General features: G+C 43.5%; 1 protein-coding gene across 7 annotated transcripts in view; it reads right to left on the bottom strand.

Annotated features, from left to right (window-relative positions):
* Positions 1-2,447: 2,447 nt before the first annotated feature.
* The window catches only part of LOC146386734 (calmodulin-binding transcription activator 1-like), a 51,594-nt gene continuing 34,755 nt past the window's right edge, over positions 2,448-19,286 (bottom strand). For 2 of the 7 annotated variants that reach the window (XM_084927969.1, XM_084927972.1), the window contains exons 6-21: positions 18,305-18,376; positions 16,229-16,382; positions 12,974-14,838; positions 11,590-11,716; positions 10,950-11,084; positions 7,764-7,912; positions 6,953-7,137; positions 6,788-6,866; positions 6,434-6,701; positions 5,285-5,805; positions 4,850-4,998; positions 4,489-4,735; positions 4,256-4,324; positions 3,586-3,731; positions 3,436-3,507; positions 2,664-3,289 (exon numbers count right to left, since the gene is read on the bottom strand). In XM_084927969.1, coding sequence (XP_084784095.1) covers positions 3,055-3,289; positions 3,436-3,507; positions 3,586-3,731; positions 4,256-4,324; positions 4,489-4,735; positions 4,850-4,998; positions 5,285-5,805; positions 6,434-6,701; positions 6,788-6,866; positions 6,953-7,137; positions 7,764-7,912; positions 10,950-11,084; positions 11,590-11,716; positions 12,974-14,838; positions 16,229-16,382; positions 18,305-18,376 — 4,473 coding nt within the window. In that variant the 3' untranslated portion in view covers positions 2,664-3,054. Of the gene's footprint in view, positions 3,290-3,435; positions 3,732-4,255; positions 4,325-4,488; positions 4,736-4,849; positions 4,999-5,284; positions 5,806-6,433; positions 6,702-6,787; positions 6,867-6,952; positions 7,138-7,763; positions 7,913-10,949; positions 11,085-11,589; positions 11,717-12,973; positions 14,839-16,228; positions 16,383-18,304; positions 18,377-19,286 lie in introns of all 7 variants that reach the window. The other 5 variants (XM_084927976.1, XM_084927974.1, XM_084927975.1 and 2 more) reach the window with 5 other exon arrangements.

Raw genomic sequence — 19,286 nt, 5'->3', positions numbered from 1 at the left:
ACGCACACAAAAAGTAGGACTTAACGGCAATAGTGTAATTAATCGCCCGAGCAAGCGACACACAGCGTCAATCAGGCCATGAGCATTCATTCACACCACATTCCCAATTACAGCTTCCAGCTTAGACTAAGGTCAAGTTTAACACTGTCAGATTCATTTGAAAACACACAATTTAGGAAAAAACAAACAGGTTAACTGGAAACCTTTCAGAGGACACACAATAAGATACTTCCTGATATTATTTTGCACTTTTCTGTTATTGAGCAGGCACTTTCTAAACAGAGCTTTCCATAAGTCTAAAGTACATGTAGTATAATTATGGCAGTGACAATGAAGAGAAAATGATATGTCAAAACCAAAACGGGGAAGGACATTCTGTTTGAGGATGGAAAGCTTAGACTGGAGGCCAGGTTGGATCCGCTGTAGGTGTGATAAATGATCTTAATAAAAGCTAGTATGCTGCTGAAGCACAACCACATTGTGAAGAATGTAGCGCCCTCTTCCCTTTTTTTTTTTCTTTTCTTTTGCATCGTCAGTCATTGCACTCACATTTAAACGATCATCATCGCCATTGGCATCATTTCCCCACGTGCATCGTCACCTATACGTAAGCCTGCCTTGGGCAAACTTCAGAACTTGTAGGAGGTCTACGGCTGCGCTGGCACTACATCTCTTCTGCGGTTTATTGTCTGCGTGTTGCCTCGGTAGATCTTACCGATATCTTTTGGGCGTTGGTTTCGCCAACGTAACATACTGTTAGGCAAAATAGCATTCATAATAATTGGCACTACTGGCAAAAGGAGTTTAATTTTTGCTAGCCAAGAAACGAAAAGCACAAAGTGTAAATGTTTTGTCTGAAAGATTGTTGTTTCAGCTAACTTTGTTTTTCCCACTTATAATTCTAACATTAGAGTTTTCAAGTTGCATGCTTTTTAACAAAATGTTCTTTTCAGTAACACTTATAACTGGATACTCTTAAAGTGAAGCAGTTAAAATCCTCTCACAGTCCATAGCCACTAACATGTTCTTTTTGCTGTTTCTTTGTCTTAAATCTCATGCACGTTAATCCGTTTGTATTATCTACATTATTTACAAGCAATACAGCCATCCTGTGTACCCAGGTCTCTGTCTTAAGTTCTCATTATGGGAGTAAAATAATTTATAATCTTAAATACAGTCCTCTTATGAAAAAGTTTCAGGGTCCTCATATCCCCTTACCTCGTCAGTTTATATACAGGAATATGCAATAGTCCAAAATATGGATTTGATTGCCCGTATGGGCTAATATGGGGACCAGTGCCCTGTATAGGGGCAGGTATAGGACCCATGTCCTGTACAGAGCAAGCATAGAGACCTCTCAGACTCAAGAAGAAGTCAAGGCAATGGTATGTGACTCTCTCCTCAAAACCACAGGTAGGATTTAGAGGTTCACGCAAAGAACAAACTAACAGAGACATTTAACCATTGGAACATGTCGCATTTCATCACATGGGGGGAAAAAAACCAGCCTCGAGCTACAACCACTCTTGAGCCAATTAAATAAATAATCAGACCCTTAAATAAATAAAGTTTTTTTTCCCTTTAAAAAAACAAACAAAACAAAAGCACCCAAAATAAGTAAGTTGTCCTTACACAGTTCACATTACACAGGGCAAGGATAAGTTGATGAGGACGTAAGTGAGACACAATTACACAGAAATACAAAAGAAACAACACTAAAGCAGTTTTGGCAAGCATGCAGGAGCTCGTAGCTCAAACACATGCATTGAATTGAACAAACACGGACACACCACATCGGGCGGGCAAAATGCCGCCTCTGAGAACGACTCCATACAAAGTCCATGTAACAAATTAAGACATCGTTATTCAGACCCCATCCCTTTATCTAACAATGCCCCTCTTACATTCAAGTGCAGTTCCTCCCCTTTTTGATTGGGTGACTGAGTAATAGGTATGCACGCCTGCGAGTCAGAGTGGTTGGTGATACTGTGGTATACTAAATCGGCAGAATGATTTGCGACTGTAGCTCTTCGGGATTGATGGAGAGGAGGAATAAGCGAAAAACCTTGCATGCAAATGCAATACAGAAGTGAGTTTTTTGGTTTATGTTTTTCTTATTCTTTCATGGATTTTTGTTCGGACACAAAACGCAGCAAGCTTTGTGTGTTTTCTGCATGTCAAAGTAGCCTTTCTCTCGAGCGAGCTGTTCATTACGGGAGCCTTTCGGTGCATCCGGCCGCCGCCGTGAACAGCGGTATCCCGTTGTCGGGCGCTTCCTCGTTTTCTCTGGTTTGACTCGTCGACTTGCTCTTGCAAAGAAACATACCCATGAAGAGTGCAAAGAATGCCATGAGGTTAATGTGATGGCCTCCCAGTGAAACTGGGGAGGAGGATCAGTGCTGTGGGCAGAGCCAGGTCCCTGGGCTCTGCCCAGCAGTCTGTCTGTCTGAGCTGCCATGATGGACACCTATCCTGTCCTCAGTCTGTCTGGGAAAAGTTTTTTTTTTTTCATCTTGAGAGAAGAGGGGAGAGAGGGTGAGAGAAAAGAGGGGAGACGAGGAAAGAAGAAAGCAAGGGAAAAGGGTCAGGAAAGGGAAGGGAGTTTAGAGAGGGCAGAAGAGAAGAGACAGAAAAAGGAGAAGATGGAGGGGGACATAGATTGCTCACAGGCTGAAGGGGCTCTGTGCGGGGCCTGGTGGTGGGCTCTCAGGACCCCTGGCCTTTCTCTGCTCTCTGGCCCTGAAGAAGAGCAAACACATATTAGTCTCAGAGTCGGAGATTTGTGTAAGTGTGCGTGCAACTGCATGTCTTGTTTTTTCATTTTCAGATCCAAAGGCCGCACGTAATTCAGCAAATTCCCAGCAACTCCTTCCAACAGACGCACACATTCTCCCTTCTGCTACTCTCCCCACCCATCAAGGCACAAAAAATAAGACTTGCAGGCCAAGCAGTACACTTAAAGTCCCCTTGCAATTACAGTCAGAACATGCCCCTAGGAAAACCATACGCAGGGATCGCTCCTCTAACTATGTCAGTCATGCACAAGTCCTGACATCATTTGGCAGAGAGAGAGAGAGAGAGACAGAGAGAGACAGAGAGAGAGAGAGACAAGGTGATAGGGAGGGAAGAAGAGAGAGAGAGAGCGAGATGGAAGGATGATAATCCAGGATCTCCTCTCCCCCTCCCTCTGCTGACATGCAAACAGGCATCAGCCACCAGGAGAGAGGGAGTGAGAGAAGAGAGCAAGAGAAGACTCACCCGCTTCAGAGGCCTATGGTCCATCAAGGGGCTTCACGTGAACAGTAAAACAACACCAACTATTAGCAATAGTGTAGTGTGTGTATGTGTGGCAGTGGGTTTGTTAAGCGTCAAGCATGTGTCTTTGGATGTGCGTGCGCTTGTGTTTGAATCAGCATTAAGAGTTTTAGGTCTTACCTGTGGCGGCATCGGAGCAGGAACCTCAGGATCTTGCGAGCAGCCTGGTTCTGTTTTTTAGTTAGGAGGCTGCTGCAGGCAAAGATGAGGGGTAAGAGATTATACATAGGATAATTATTCCCTTTGTGTGTGTGCATGTGTGAGACGTGCCTGAGAGAGTGTCTGTAGGAGCGGTAGTATTGCTGGATGAGGACCGCTGCTCTACGACTCTGCTGGAATTTCCTCTGTTCATGGAAACTCCGGAAACGACTCTGGATCAAGATGGCTGCCAGGGTCATCCTCTTATAAAGTGCATACTGGGAGAGAGGACAACAGTGCTGTAAAACTCACTGGGATCAGAAAAGACATACTTTTGCAATATGCAACATGTCTACACATGATAAGACCCACAGATGCACTACAGACCTGTAAGCTTACTTTTTGCTATATTACATAATGATCAGGAAGCAAAATAATAATGAATAAAAATCTCAAGAATACACAAAATCCATCATGCGAACATCTTTTCTTTCAGTTCATGACAGCATTAAGTTATATATATTCCTCTCAGATTGCTATATTAGAACAACAAGGTAAAAAAAAACACAAGAAGTGCATACGTGTACATGTAAGATTTGCTTTTTCAAGTGGACTGAAATCTGTTGTTCTTTTACTACAGATTTAGCCACGTATGAGAGAGAATCAAAGTGAAAATTCACCTGATAATTTAGCTTACATCTATGAAGGAAACACAACTACAACTGCTGTGTCACTACTTCACTATTGAACTGCAGAGCGACATGTTAGAGGCTAATCTTGGCTACATGTTGTTAACTCTTACCTGCTTGTATCTCTTATAGCAGCGCTGAATCACTGCTGCAATCTCTTTGCGTTGTTCCTGAATGGGACCCTGTGGTAGTGACAAGAGTTTGTCTAAATTTTGTATATGTAAAATGGTTTGCAATCATATTGAGCTTGTTTTTTTCAAATGTGGATTATGCAACTGAGGATGATACATTAAGCATAAAGACAAATTCAGTTTTTTTTTCCTAAAGGAGTTTAGGTTACACTCGCCTTATGTTTTCTGAGGGAGTGCAGAGCATGCCTGATGGTCTCATACAGCTCTCCCTGCTCTGCCTCAGTCATGGCTAGACAGGAGGAATCTGTTTTCAACCTCTCCTCCTTCATAGCTGCACAAAGAAAGGAGGTCCACTCAGAGGGGGAGGATGGGGCTTGCTTAGCCTGAGGACTTTGCTGATCCTCTGGCCCTGAGAGAGAATTTGGCTTGGGGCTGGGAGTCTGAGGTTTGGAGTTTAGAAACCTGAGGAAAAGAAATATTATTTTTAAAGTATAATAAGATTGAGAATGGTTGTTTGTTAAAAAAAACAAAAACAAAAAAGCAATGCAATAACTTATGCAAATATGTGAACCTCACCTTTCCACCTCACCAAGGTAACCAGACAGTAATCTGACATCACTGCTGATCCCAACCTTCCTGGATTCAATTTCTGCTTCAATAACCTCCTGCTTGAGTCTGCCAGTTGAAGCCTCCATAATGTGATCAGCTAGCATTGTGATGTCCATCTGCAAATCATGAAAAGGAAAGGTTACCTAAATATTTACAAAACCTACTTCCTCTTAGTTTTTTGGGTAATTTTTGAATAGCTCTTTAAAGTCTCACATAACACTCTATACTTAAATGACTCATCTGAAAGACTTTGAAATCTTATACTTACAGCTTCCTCCTGCACAGTAATACATGATTTACCACTTCCATTTTGAGTACTTTTTGAGTTTGCATCAGCTACTCAGTTCATGCATGAATGCTTGGTTAGAGATCGAACTCAACACTGCACACAAAAATCTGTACCTGCAAGTCATCTGTGTTATCCTGATAGGTCAACAGCTCTGTTTCCTCTCCCCTGTCAGACAGCACTCTTTGACGCAGGTGAACGGCCAATCGCTCCTTTCCTAGAATCTTCCTGGCGAGGCTACGCTGCCCCAGAGTCTGTCTCAGACTCCACCTGCTGCCCCCTCCAGCTCCCCCTATCCTGGCCTGCAGGTGGGAGAATGGGGCACTAGGAAGCTGAGGCTGGCTGGGGCTGGACCTGGTAAGTGGTGCCTTCTGACAGCTGAGGTTCGTGGGTTGCGTCTGTAGTGGCTTAGAGAGAGGAGACCGTTGAGGATTAGGACCTGGAGAGGAGTTGAGGGGGGTGGTACCAGAGATCGAGTTAGCTAGCTGTTGCTGTGAATCTGGGTTGGGTTTGAGCCTCTTGGCTGGGGGTGGACCTCCCTGTTCTCCCTGGGTTCCCTTGTGGGGTCTGTGTTCTGTTTGGCTCCAGCTCTGGCTCTGGTTGTCTGGCTTGCTTCCTGCCCTGGTTCTCCTCAGCTCTGGGGAAACAAAGATGGTGGAAAAACAGCGACAATAACACTTACACTTACAGCTAAAATCATAAATAGTGGTGATCATTTACAGTTTTCTGTGTAATGATTTACTGTTGGATTGTCAAACAAAATTTTCAGAATCAGTTTGTATATAAATAAAGTCAGCAGTAGGATAGCTTAGCTCAGGAAAAGAAAGTCTGACTGCCTACCAACACCTTTAAAGCTCCCTCTATACAAACGGAACAAAAACCTAATGTGTAAAACAAAAACTATGAAGTCATATTTTTTGGGTTATGTTTAAATGATTCCTGGTGCAATTTCTACAAAACCAGTAAAGAGGAAGTTACTACCATCCAAAAAACACCTCACTACATTTTTAAACACTAATGCTAATGAGGAGGGCTTAAGTCATGCTGGGAGGTGGCTCATGTTATCTAGGTACATTTTCTATTCTCTCTATATTAAGTTAAACTAACCAGCTATATATCAGTGAAAATCCATACACTTTCATAATTAAAGGTTGGTGGCTGAAGTTAGTAAATAGAATCTCCACAATAAAAGACAGAGGATAAATAGAACTTTGTTATTTATGAGGGTGAAACAAAACTTTTCCTGTTGTTGAGAAACCACAAACCTGAGTTTGGGTTAGGGCTGGGGCTGTTGTTCATCCCACCCGTCTGTGACTCTCCTCTCCATCTATCCATCCAAGTGTCCGCAGGCTGGCCCTGAGTTTGAGGACTATGTTGCAGTTGCTCTAGGAGCTCAGCCAATCGAGTGTGGCCCCGGGATCGGGCAATGTTTAGCGGCAAGCGTCCCAGTGAATCAGGAATAGCTAGAGCTCTTGGATCCCACTGGTAAAGCACCAATGCCGCCTCAGTATGGCCCAGAGCACAAGCCCACATCTATGGAAGTCCAAGGAAAACAACTGTCACACACACAGAGGAATGGAAAGAAAGCAATATGCACAAAAAAAGCACTGGTTGCTCACCAATGGAGTGCAAGAGAAGTGGTCTACGTTCAGAGGATCTACTTCCAGCTCGAGGTCAATACTGTCAGCATGCTTTGTGCTGTGAAGAAACACAAATAGCATTAAAATTACTGGCATTCCAGTTTGTGCCGTCAAGATGGCATGTTGTAATTGTGTGTTCCTCACCGCCAGCGAATGAGTGTCTGAATGAGTCCCGCATAACCCTGAGCTGCAGCCAGATGCAGTAAAGTCATTCCTCTGGAGTTCTTACTGTGGACGAGCTGATTAGAAGAAGCCCAGCACGGCTGAGACATCATCTTCTCACACACCACCACCACACGACCTTCAAATGACCCCTGATCAGGAGAGGTCTAGAAGATTGTAAAATAAAACAATAGACTAGGTCAGCCTCTTTTCCAAATGCTAAAAATATATTTCAAGGTGTCACTAACTTTTCTGCCATACTGCAACACCTTTGCAATATAAGGAAAACCAGTAAAAAGCCTTGCAACTAATGCTGCTTTTGAGCACTTCACTAAAGAATGATCAGTTTTGTATGTGGACAGGGCCAGATTCTTGTATTTGTGCTGTTAAGTAGGCATTGTAAGTTTGTCTTGTAAATTCAGCTCATTATCAGTCAAGGAAAAACAACTTGTTTTTGTTCCTTTAATTGGCTGACACTTGCAAACAGAAGGTTTGAAGAGCACTCCGAATTGTCACAGCTGCCCCAAGATGACCACATATTAGGGATATCCCCTCTCTTTGACATCATCTAGAGCTCAAAGTAGAAAAATATATGTGAAACAGCGTGTTAGAGGAGTCTGAGCTTTTGGCTTACATGTATTGCTTGTGCATACGATGACTTCACATGGTGCTGCTTTTAAATTTAAACAGTTGAATTTGGTTTCACATGTTTTTCAGCACTTCTCTTATGGTGCGCCTTCACATTTTAAAGCTCTAAAGGGAACTTTCATCATAAGAGGCACAACAGCCTTACTTGAGACTGCTGATCAGTAGCTCCTCCTCCCTCCACTCCTCCTCCCTTTGTTGCCATGGCTTCTGAGCTGGGATTTTGATTGGTTATCTCAGCCATCCTCTGTTCCATCTGCTCCAAACGCTCCAAGATAGACATCCTGAACTGGGTATCTACAGAAATGAAGGTGGGACATTTAAAGCTGTAAGCACCACCAAACTGTGGCATTAGGGAAATCCATGTGAGAGTTCAATAAATGCTATAGAGAAGCTTAAAAGCAGAAGGGATTCAATACTGGCTGAAATCTAATGACTCCCATTATTATCAACAAGAGTGTAAGAGTGTAAATAAGCATGTATGCAATGCAGATTTATGTCTGTAGCAGGGTTGCATGTGACCCTTTGTTTCAGGGCTGCTGCGGTTTTTGCTGCAGTGCACATTATGTCATTCCACCTGCTGCTCTCTCACAGAGTCTCTATTTCTGCTCTGCTCTCATTTCACTCCTATTTTTCTTTCTGCTGCCTGAAGCACAAAGACTGAACCAGAGGTGGGTGGGGCCATGACAGTGACAGAAGGGCTCAGGCTCCTCCCACTCCACTCTGCCAATCCCAGAGCAAAACAGCTCAGCTGACTACAAGGCAAAAACACTCCAATAGTTTTAGCAGCCAAACACATCAGAAACACCTGTCCTCACCTATTATCACCAACGCATCAGCATGTAAACACTCTCACACACACACAGAAAAAGAATAGACCCTGATATCTGCTACAGTATTAATTTCTGGTTAACAGAAAAAGCTAATACAATAAAATCCCATAATTGAAGATATTAACTGAAAATAGGCAGTTAAATGGGTCATTTTATTCCCCTTTTTAACTGTTCAATAAAATCTTGAATTTATTATTTTGTAATTAATTTTCTACTTGGCCTTATAATTACTGCTGCTAATATTAGTCTTATTTCGCACAGTTATTACATTATCTTATAAACTGTTTATTTTGTGTGCAATTTTTTCTGACTGACCAGCAAGAAACCGCATTTTCATTATATCGACACATTTTCACCTGTTGAACTCTTTTCTTCTCTGATTTTTAAGAGTTTGCTTGACAATAATTATCCCTGGTACCTGTGAATTTACTGTGCTGTTCAGACTTCCTGATTTCCTTTGAGATTTGGCCAAAGTGACAAACAAAATCACCAAATTTGAAAGTCTCCAGTGTTATAGCACATCGCTAAATATGCTTTTGATGATTAAACTTGTGCCAAAACTCTACCAAAAAGTAAAATGCTTTCGGGTTTTTTTTTTATTGTTACACACAGGTCACTGAGAATTCTTGTCATCAATTAAACACACCATTTTTGGGGAAATTATGAAAACAGAGGAACTTTCAAAAATGAACGTGAACATCCAAACATGCCCAAATGTTCCACAAACAACACATCTGCACATCAGCATCCCCACACTCTTCTATATGCTTGTTTTGATCAGGGCCTCTCTACATGAGCTTCTTAGTGTTCAGAGGCTCTGTCCACTCCTGGTGGTGCTGAAACCGAACAGGTCAACCAGACAAGCTTCAGCCACAATTCTACAACTCAACTCAAAAAGGCTGGGAGCCAGCGTGACGGCATCGTGTGGCAGCTTCACCTGCATTTGTTTAAAATCGACTGGCAGGGCAACCACATGGAAACTACTGAAATTAAAAAAGAAACTGACAGAAAACGTGGGATGGAAACCTAGCAAAGGCTCCACAGCTCTGAATTAAAGTGAAAATTGGGACGTTTATGTCCATCTACAACACAAGAAAAAAAAAACTCAGCTGAGCTACAAAGACCAGTTAAAAAACATCAACAAATCAAATAAGCTACGAACCCAAACAGCGAGTCTCTCTCTATCTGCTTCTCTCTTTGTTCTTGTTCCCGCTTCAACCCGGTTAGTTTGAAGTGTGCGACTCACACGTTGCTACTCCAGCCGTGCAAAAAAAAAAACACAGCTAAGTGCAGGGAGAGAGCAAGAGAGCGAGCGAGCGACAGAGCAAGAGAGAAGGAGAGAGGGAGCGAGCAGTCTCCACTTTATGTCTGGCAAAACAGCGCGCTTCAAATCCGCCCGCCAGACTCGGAGCTGCAGGAGGCTCGGTCGTCAGCATGTCTGCACACACTGGAGCAACGGCGTGTGACAAAGCCGGGTGCTACGGGTGTTTGATTGTAGTTATTTATCTGTATGCTTCACATATTTTGAGCCTCTGCCAAACAAAGGACAAGAGAGGGGGAAACGCGCCAAGCCCGCTATCTCCGCTCACAGTCAGTCACAGAGTCTAAATATAGCACGGGCTGCACAGCGCCACTGCCAGCGGTGCCCAGCATTTCGACTGTCAAATGGTCCGCGATTGTGCCTTTATGTCCTTGCCCTTCATTCTAGCAAAGCAAAAAAAAAAAAAAAAAAAAAAAAAAAAATCAGCCAGCCTGCTGCGGGGAGCCGCATTGCCGCATTGCGCAAGGCAGAGACGGGGGCGAACGCAGACCCAGGACATGCCTTTACCGAGGAGACCCGTGCGTTTCCGAACTGCATTTGTATCAAGAGATATATTTTGCACACAAAAGCGCCCCCCCCCCTTCCTCCAGATCACTCAAAGAAAGTTTAATTTTTCTCTATCACCTTTAAAGTACGTTTTTTTTTAAACTCACACAGAACATCTACAGCTCAAACAAAACAATCCTTTATGCAAAGAAGACTCAGTAATAAGCGACTCTGCCCAAAACAAAGCCAACCAGGCAAAGCCGAACATCTCTATGAATGCTGTCAGTGAAGATGAAAGAGCCTGGTACATGCCTGTGCTATTGAAACAACAGGCATCAAAACAGTTTACTGCTAGATACAATTTGCATGCAGGCGGAGGGTTACGGAAAAAAACAGCTGCTTGCTAGAAGAGAAGAACGCACTAAAGACAAGCAGCGGGAAAAACTGGTCAGGATTACACTGAGTACAGAAAAACAAACAAACAAAAAGCATCTCACACCAGGATGTGAGAATCAGGGAATAGAACAGAGTAGCAAAGTGGCAGCATCATACACACACACACATAGATTTGTGTGTGTGTGTTTTTACAAAACTCAGGTTTATATCAGCACTCTGTGTATACAATAAGCCAGTTACATGCTAAAGTCATTGAAACAAGTGCAGCCATCAGTACACAGAAAATTGTGGTCCTCACCATCCAGGGACAGCCAGTCATGCTGAGACGATGGGAGGGCTGGAAGGTCGCGTGCCTTGTATTCAAACACCACAGAGGAAGAGATGACCTCACCGCCCATAGCTACCTGCAGCATCACTAGTCCTGTGTCATGGGCTGGAAATAGACGGATATCAAAAAGGTGTTGGAGCGTGTCTGCAGTGGATGAACTGCAGTGGTAAATGTCAAAGGCTAACTTAAGGAAAGTTTGTTAGTCAATCACAGATTATATATTGTGAATGTTATGCTTATGCAAGTCAGTATTTCCTTGAACTTTACCCCAATCACACTGATCAAACAGCCTGATAGTCAAGTATCATTTACTTAATCCTAAAAAAATAAACAAATAAAAAAAACCCCGTTGTGTTCATTTGTATCATCTTGTAATATTAAAATGATTGCATCTCCTGAAAAGCAACCCTGTCAGGGTCTTCCTTTCTTCAAAAGTTGCTTATTATCAAGGTCAGACCAAGGTTTGAATTTATAAATAAAGGAAAGTGTGAGTTGTGAGAGAGTAAAGTAAGTAAAGCTCACAAAGTGCTTCGCAAAGAAATACCAAGGCATTCAAAACAAAAACAAACAAACAGACAAAACAGAGTCTTCACAAGCACAAGTGTGTTACCTGGACAATAGCAGCGCAGCACCCCGGGCTGAATGAGGGCAGCGGGGACGCTGATATGGTCGAAAAGACAGCTGTACTCACTGCTTGACTCCAACCATGGACCTGTTATGAGCACCTTCACTCCACCCTGCAGCAGACAGGTAAATGTCTCAGAGTAATATCACACAGTGTAGCTTTTTGTGTGTGTTTACAGTACACTGCTACAGAGTATAAGTTTAAACAACAGTCTTAGAGAAATGAGACACTTCACTTGATGTGTGTATGTGTGTTAGTATGCAGAATGCCTTATTTCTATCAAAACCCCCATCTGTGACTAAGACAAATGTCCGAGACCCAGGCGCCTAAATATTTGCTTTCGTCTTCATTCTTCTTCATTCACAAAGTAGGCTACCTGCTACTTTGGCAATGACAGATCTGTGACTGCTAGCAGCCCCTAGAGGCTGTGCTACGCCTTACATCAAAACAAAACAAATTAGCTTGAACTGTCTGAATGAAGCTGTTCTGTGTTCCTGCCAGTGTAGCTAAAAATAATGCAATACATAAAGATCATCATTGCCGGCAAATTAAGGAGGCATTTAGTGCAAAAATGGATCACTGGCCTTTGGAGAAAACTGTTGTTGTTTTTTTAGGAAACCGAAACCTGAAAAGGATGTATTGGTGATGATTCAAATGAAAGCTGTAAAAACACAGTAGCAGACTTTTATGGATGATTAAAACTGCCAAAATAATAAATAGTTAAATAAAGGAGTTATTAAATAAATACAAATATGCTTTTAAATGTATGAAAAGTAATATTAAAAGTGCACACAATAAGCCATTAATAAAATGTAAACTGAATTGATTTGCTTTGCCTTTTGTATTTATTTACCTTTGTACAATATTCCTAATTTTAAAATGTACATACATAAACTGTGATGTCTGTAGTAGATGAGAAAAATACAAATATAGAGAGATGAAAATAAAGGTTTCTTTATTTCTGATATTTCTTTAATTTAAATTTTGGCAGTTTCAATCCGCCATAAAATTCGGTACACCATAGCTTTTGGAAATGATGGCGGCAAGATGCAGTCTTATCTTAAGTATTTGTGGTAATTATATCACAGACTGGTGTCTGGAATATTAGAAATGGTACATGGGTAAATTAATGAGGCTATCCTGAAGAATCAGTTAAATATTGAAATTTCATCAAAATCCAGTCAGCTGAGTCTGAAATATTCTGTCTCCTTAATGACCACACAAGCAAGCTGGCGGTACAAATTGTGATCAGCATGATTTCAGTGCTTAACGTTCATATGAGCCACCTTCAGTCATGTGCTGCAAAGACTAATTTCACTGTAGGGAATAATTATGAATAAATAATGACAATCAAGTTGGGTTTACTAACCTCTGGATAAGACCACTCTGGGGAGTAGTCTGTCACGCCAAACAGCCTCCCAGTCTCCTGGAGCAATCCCAAAGCTCCCTGCTCCACCTCAGAGCCTTGCAAGTGGCCTGCTGCTGTGCCCTGCTCCTCTCCTGCTGCCCCCTCCTGGGGCATCAGAACCCCATTGACAGCTGCCCCGACCCCATTCCCAGACCCTTCAACTGAGATAAAATCATTGATGAGATCAGAAAACTGGCTTCCAAAAGAAGCCTCAAAGCCTTCCAGACTGATGGCTGTTCCTGCTCCAGCTGTTGCAGCTGACACCCCCCCACCTTGCTGAGGAAGTGGAGAGCTGTAGAGCGCCCCCTCAATGGTTGCGCCTGTAGCCATTGACTGAGGACTGGCCACCACTGAGCTGCTTGCCCCTGACAAGCTCACACCATTACAAAGGATCTCATTTTCCCCTCCTCCTCCTCCGCCACCTCCTCCGCCTTCCTCTCCTCCGTTGTCATCTGTGGGTTGGAGGTAGTGCTCTGTGTCAACACTGGCATAAGCTTCACGAGGATCTCCGGTCTTGAGGAGTAACTCTCCCCCATTCTCAGCAGGCTTGTCTAGGCCTCCGACCTCCTGGTGTCCTCTGCTGCCTGACTGGTCGACAGTGGTATCCTGCGGTGTCAGGGGAAAGGAACCCACTGCTGATCCTTTCCCATTCCTTGCACACAGGGCCTGCTGGTCTGTCCTGGGTTGATGGAGGTGTGTATGTGAGTCTCCATTGGCAACTGAAGAGTCTGTTGGCACCGTGGGCAGGCCTATGTAAGCCTGGGCCTCGCCAGATTCCTGGGTTGCCTCAGTACCGTTGGTCTGCAGCTGGGAGGGCTGGCTTGTTTGAGGGGAGGCCTGGAGGAAGAGGCTCGGGGAAGGGTGGTGTGAAGGCTGGGTCAGGGTTGGGACACAGGCTGATGACATGACGGCACTGAAATCCATTTGCTCCAGCGTGGTGCTGGGGCTGAGGCCAGCTCCTTCTCCTACGTAGCTACTCTGAGTGGACAGGGGTTGTTCTAGGGGTGTAGCTTCCGTCTTGATGTTGTTGACGAGGGTTGGGCTGTAGACAAAGCCATTAGAGGAACAGTGGAGGCCTCCATCATCACCGTTACAGCCCTCAGTCTTCCCTCCACCTCCTCCGTATGTCTGGCCCTGCTTGGGATTGTTGAGGAAGCAATCGGGGTCAAAGGTCATGGTGGTTTCAGGAAGGCTGACTGCTCCACCAGAGTCTAAAGAGCTGGACAGAACCAACTCTCCTCCCTCGCCCAATCCTACTCCACCAGGAAACGATGCAAATCTCTGGTTTTCAGGGGCAACAGCTAACAGAATCCCAGCGGTGGCACTGTCGTGGGTAGCTGCCAGCAGGTGGGTGTGGCCGGCGGAATAAACCGAATCCCCAGTGAGCGTGGTGACCTCAGACATGAACACAGCTGTGCTCTGTGATAAGCCTGCTCCAATTGCAAGAGCAGGACTGTCAGCCATGTCACTGGTGATTGACAGCGGGGAGCTCTGTGTGGTGTCAGGGACCTCTACCTGGTTGGTGGAAGTAGAAGAAGACACCTCCATGCTGCTCTGGGGGAGTAAGGAGGGTTTGGTTATCCTGCCATTCCTCCTCTCTCCTCCACCTGCTCTGCTCCTCCCCCCTCCAGGATTGGGCTCTGTCTGGCCCTCTGACACATCGCTGTTCTGGACCTCTGTGCCATCTGCTTCCTCAGCTCTCTGGCCTGCTGCTACATTGGTACTGACTGCAGTTCCCCCTCCTGCTGCTGCTCCTGACTCCTGCTTGGAGGAGATGATGCGCTGCTTGACACTGGAACATTTCTGATGCAGGCTGCTTCCAGCACCTGGCAGAAAACAAAACAAAACATCAACAAAGAACCAAACATCTGTCATCCTTTTCTGTCCTTTCATACTTTCAGGTCAAATTTTCCAGTAACATATTGTAGTATTAACTCATATACATCTAAGAGTGTGTAATGGCACCCTCTAGTGTTCAGAATCTACACTGAAAACTGACTTCATGAAGACTCCGATACAACTGCTGCAAAAAATTTAAGTAAATACCCTTTGAATGTACAATTTGCTTACTTTGCAAGATATTTACTACCCAAAGATATTTCTAAACTTTAAACTAGCTGTATTCATTTACAGGTTCAGTATGTAGCCGGCTCATTTTTTTCAGAGAGGATAACAAACGCCAAACACCAGTCTAAGTGTCAGAGGTCTAATGCCAATAAAAACCCCTTTGAACATTGAGGGATCAAGTCAGTGATCAAACCAGAAGTGCTGGGAGGGGGGAAAAGGCAGAGAGCTGTGTGAACAAATTAGGACATGTGGAGAAGCAAGAAGAAGAAATGAAGCAGTACTTAAGTCAACAAGCCACTTAGTTTTGGGCAGCTGTCCTTATTTGCCCCTCCAATGCAGATCAAAAGATGGGTGCGATTAGATCTGTGTGTGTGTATATGTGCGCTAGTGTGTGTACTGGAGTTATCTACTCCCTGATGCTCATTTATGAATAATACATGATGGATATTTCAGGCATCCCTGTCTTCTTTCCCTCAATCCCTCAATTTAGTGGTTGCAATTTGTATCTGCCTCTAGGTGGCAGCATGGCGTTGACTGTTGGAGCCATCAAAAACTATATATGTATATAAATAACTGCATAAAGCCTGAAAATATGTAGCAGATATCTCTTACTACAATGGATTTTTAAAGAACAAGATTCTTTTTAATGACAATACATATCATTTATTCACATGTTAATCAACATAAGGTAATTATGTTTTGGCACATCCACTCTTCTTTTTCGGATCACTGACTTACAACGAGGAACTAAACAGTGAGCTGCTGCAGTTACATCACATATTTCTTTTCAGTGCAACAGCAAACCCCTCATAGGATCAACAATGAACCACTGCAACACCTGTTGTCTCTTTTGATAAATGATGGCACAGCTCCAGACGGGGCTCCATTCTGCTGCCAAAGATAAAAACAAGCCAGTGAACCAAACGATCTTTGCTTTAGATGTTCCACACTAACTGTCTACTGATTCATTTTCATGCTTGTCTGGGTTCTTCAGCATCTTTGCCGGTGTTACTTGAACACGACAAGTGGAATGATACTGACCCGGGGTTAGCCGCACTCCCGAATTTAGTAAAAGCGCGAGGGCTAAAAACCCTGAGTGCTTGAGAGTAGGAGGAAGGTCGTTTAAGTGCTGATGCACAGAGAACTCACACATGGGCTTGAGTTGTCCAATGAGCTCCTCCTTGCTCCACTTTGCCCACTCTTTCCTGTCGGTGTTGATGGAGCAGAGGACAGGGCCGCATGGCTTCCCGCTGTCGTCCACCGCCGGTACATTCAGGTAGTGCACCAGCACAATGTCTGGGTTCTAGCAAACAGTAAGGACACACAAACAAAGGCATGCACACATGTGGCATAAGCTCATCATTTCAGCGATTTCACTGTTTTCCCACCTATGGGAGAGAAAAAGAAAAAAATCTTAAAAAAAGATATCAACATCAGGACTGATGGAAGGAGAAGTGCATAAGGAAAGTGAAAGAGAAAGTGGAGGATACGGAGGAGGTCGAACATTGCGTGTCAGATAAGATTCTCTCACCTGCCCATAAAAGATTTATCAGCCTGAGCCCACTCATCACTCTCTCTAACCCTGCAGTGCCTACATGTGTGTTTGTGCATGTATGTGTGTATTACGTTTATATATAGAGAGAGAAACAAAGGAAGAGAACAATTCTCACTATACTGCAGGTCACCAGCAGACCTATGGAATTTCTACCCCATGAATGATTCAACAAGTGCATTCACTTGCATGTGTGTATGTGTGTGTGTGTGTGTTGGAGAGAGAGTGAGAGAGTGAGAGAGAGAGAGAAGCTCCTCTTGATGAAAGATTCAGTAGACAGACTCAGGTGAGGGGAGGACCTGCTGAGGTGGAACACTTTTCTCTCCGAAAGAGGATAGCACAGTAGGCTGCTACAGCACCTCACTGTGCAATGCAACAGCATTCGTAGACTGATTTATGACCATTTCCACTGATGTGTTTCGATATATGTGCAAAGAGCAGAAAATGGCACATTAAAGATAAAAAAAGTCAAATTTCCCTTCAAAGCCAGATACCACGAGAGTCTAACTAGTGGGGCGTGTTGCAAAAAAATGTATTGGGAAAGGGCATGTTCAATTTATGCTGATGGCTGAAATTTTCTTGTAAATTTAATGTGACAAATTATGCAAGAAATTCTGGAAATGAATGAATAAATAAGTATACATTTCCATATTTTACATTTCCATAGCCTGGTATTCAATCATTATTTTCTTTCAAATGGACAGAGAGACAGAGGATGAGTATATAAATGTATGCAGGCATGTTATGATGAATCATGTAGCCTGCCATCTGAAGATGATGAGGTCCTGGTGACTATATGTCCCAAAAGAGAGAGTGAGACCTGTATGGGTGTGCGTGGGGAGCGTGCACACAAATGCTGCTCTGTGCTGTCTCTCACATGAGCAGCAGAGTGAGTCCAATGTCTCTGTTGAAAAGCAACACGCTTTCATACACAGTAGACATCTGTACGTGAGTCTGTGTGTGCGTGCGAGTTCGTGAGAGCAGGTTGTGTGTGTGTTGTTTGTAGCTTCGGGGTGTTTTCTTGGAGAGGATCACATGGAGACTAGTGGCTGAGTCCTTCATGCTTGCCATGAGCATTGAATCTCAGTGTTAGGCATCACACTGTGCTCGAGGAAGTTACAGTCAACTTCTGGAGAAGAAATGTTTTTGCCGCTCTGCAAGGCATGGCATTGTATATGACCCGCTATAGATGCCGAGCCTATTCTAGGTGTAGTCCAGCGGTCTAATTGTGTGTGCAGGAAACTCCTTTTGGCCAAACAACATTAAGTTTTATTGGGAGCCCAGTTTTGTGACAGTATTTCCAGCAGTCTGAGTCTGCCTCATTAATTCAGAAGAGGAGGAGGACTTTTATTGCTGCTTTATGGTTTAGCTTAGTGTTTTGTTTTGAAAATTTAACAGGTGAAGCTCTGTGTAAAACTAATGATATACTAGATAATTTCTAGCAGTCCTTTTTAGGTAGAATGTTAAATAAAAACTAACACAGCTGAAATAAATGCCATGGAGTGGCCATAATGGGAGGGGGAATAGCCCCAAAATGACAAATCTATGGTGTTTTAAATGACAAGTAATAACAAGTCATCACAACACTATGAAATCTTTTTTTAAAGGTTTTTTTTTTAAATGTGTATAAATGCTGTGCGATAAGGAAAGGTGGGAAAGGGCAGTGGGCTTACCTGCAGCAGCCAATAGCATCTACGATGGAAGGTGGGGATGATGGAGGAGTGGACGTAGCAGCCATACAGACACTAGAGAGAGGAGAGGAGAGGCGAGGAGAGGAGAGGAAAAGAGATTACATTGGTTAACGAGAGAAGAAGGGGGATGGCGGAAGCAAGACAAAAACAAAAAAGGAGAAGAGAGGGGGAGAAGACACTGAAGGACAGAACAGGAGAGGAGAACTTAGGTTATACCCACTTAGGTTGTATTGATTGCGGTGCTAAAACTAAATTGCAAACATGCTGTATGCGTTTTTTCCTAATGTCTTTTCTAAAATACCATAAATCTGATGCTGACAATTATAGCACAAGAGATTGTGAAATTTACTGCCTCTGCAAGACTAGGCATAACCCACTTGGAATTCACAAAAAGTTACAATGTTGTCGGCTTACAGACGTTGCAAGACAGATCAGCAACAGTAAAGGGGACAAAGAAGACGAGGAGGAGGAGGAGAGCAAAGCATAAAGTGTGAGTGGAGCCTCAGCGTGGAAAGTATGACGAAAAGCGGGGTTTGGTATGGACTTCCTCCAGGGCGGGATGCTGACATAGTGCATGTACAAAATAGTGCAAACTGGTGCCAGTAAAACAGTTGAGATTTCTCAAACCCCCTGAAACAAACTGCAATATGATTTTGTAATACCTGAAGTTAAAGAATATGAAATTGTTTTGCAACAGAGCAGTAACAAAAATATGACTTGCACCAGTAAACATCTTATCTTAGAGAATACGTGAACAAGATATAGAGTCTGATCGTGGATTAAGTCAGACTCCAGTTTGGAGCTTTTGACAGTTTTTGATCATCTGCGCAGTGGAAACTTTTTAGTCAATACTCAAAATGTATCGAGGAATCAATACCCGGCCTTAATGAAGTGAGCTTTTCTTTTTGACAGAAGAAGGATGAAATGATGGCAGAAAAGCCTTCTATCAAGGTCAACGCACACA

This window comes from Perissodus microlepis, chromosome 5 (genome assembly GCF_051167445.1).
Source record: "Perissodus microlepis isolate ML-2025 ecotype Zambia chromosome 5, ASM5116744v1, whole genome shotgun sequence".
Taxonomy (NCBI): domain Eukaryota; kingdom Metazoa; phylum Chordata; class Actinopteri; order Cichliformes; family Cichlidae; genus Perissodus; species Perissodus microlepis.
The sequence above is the reverse complement of the archived record's forward strand: the minus strand, read 5'-3'. Positions and strand labels throughout refer to the sequence as shown.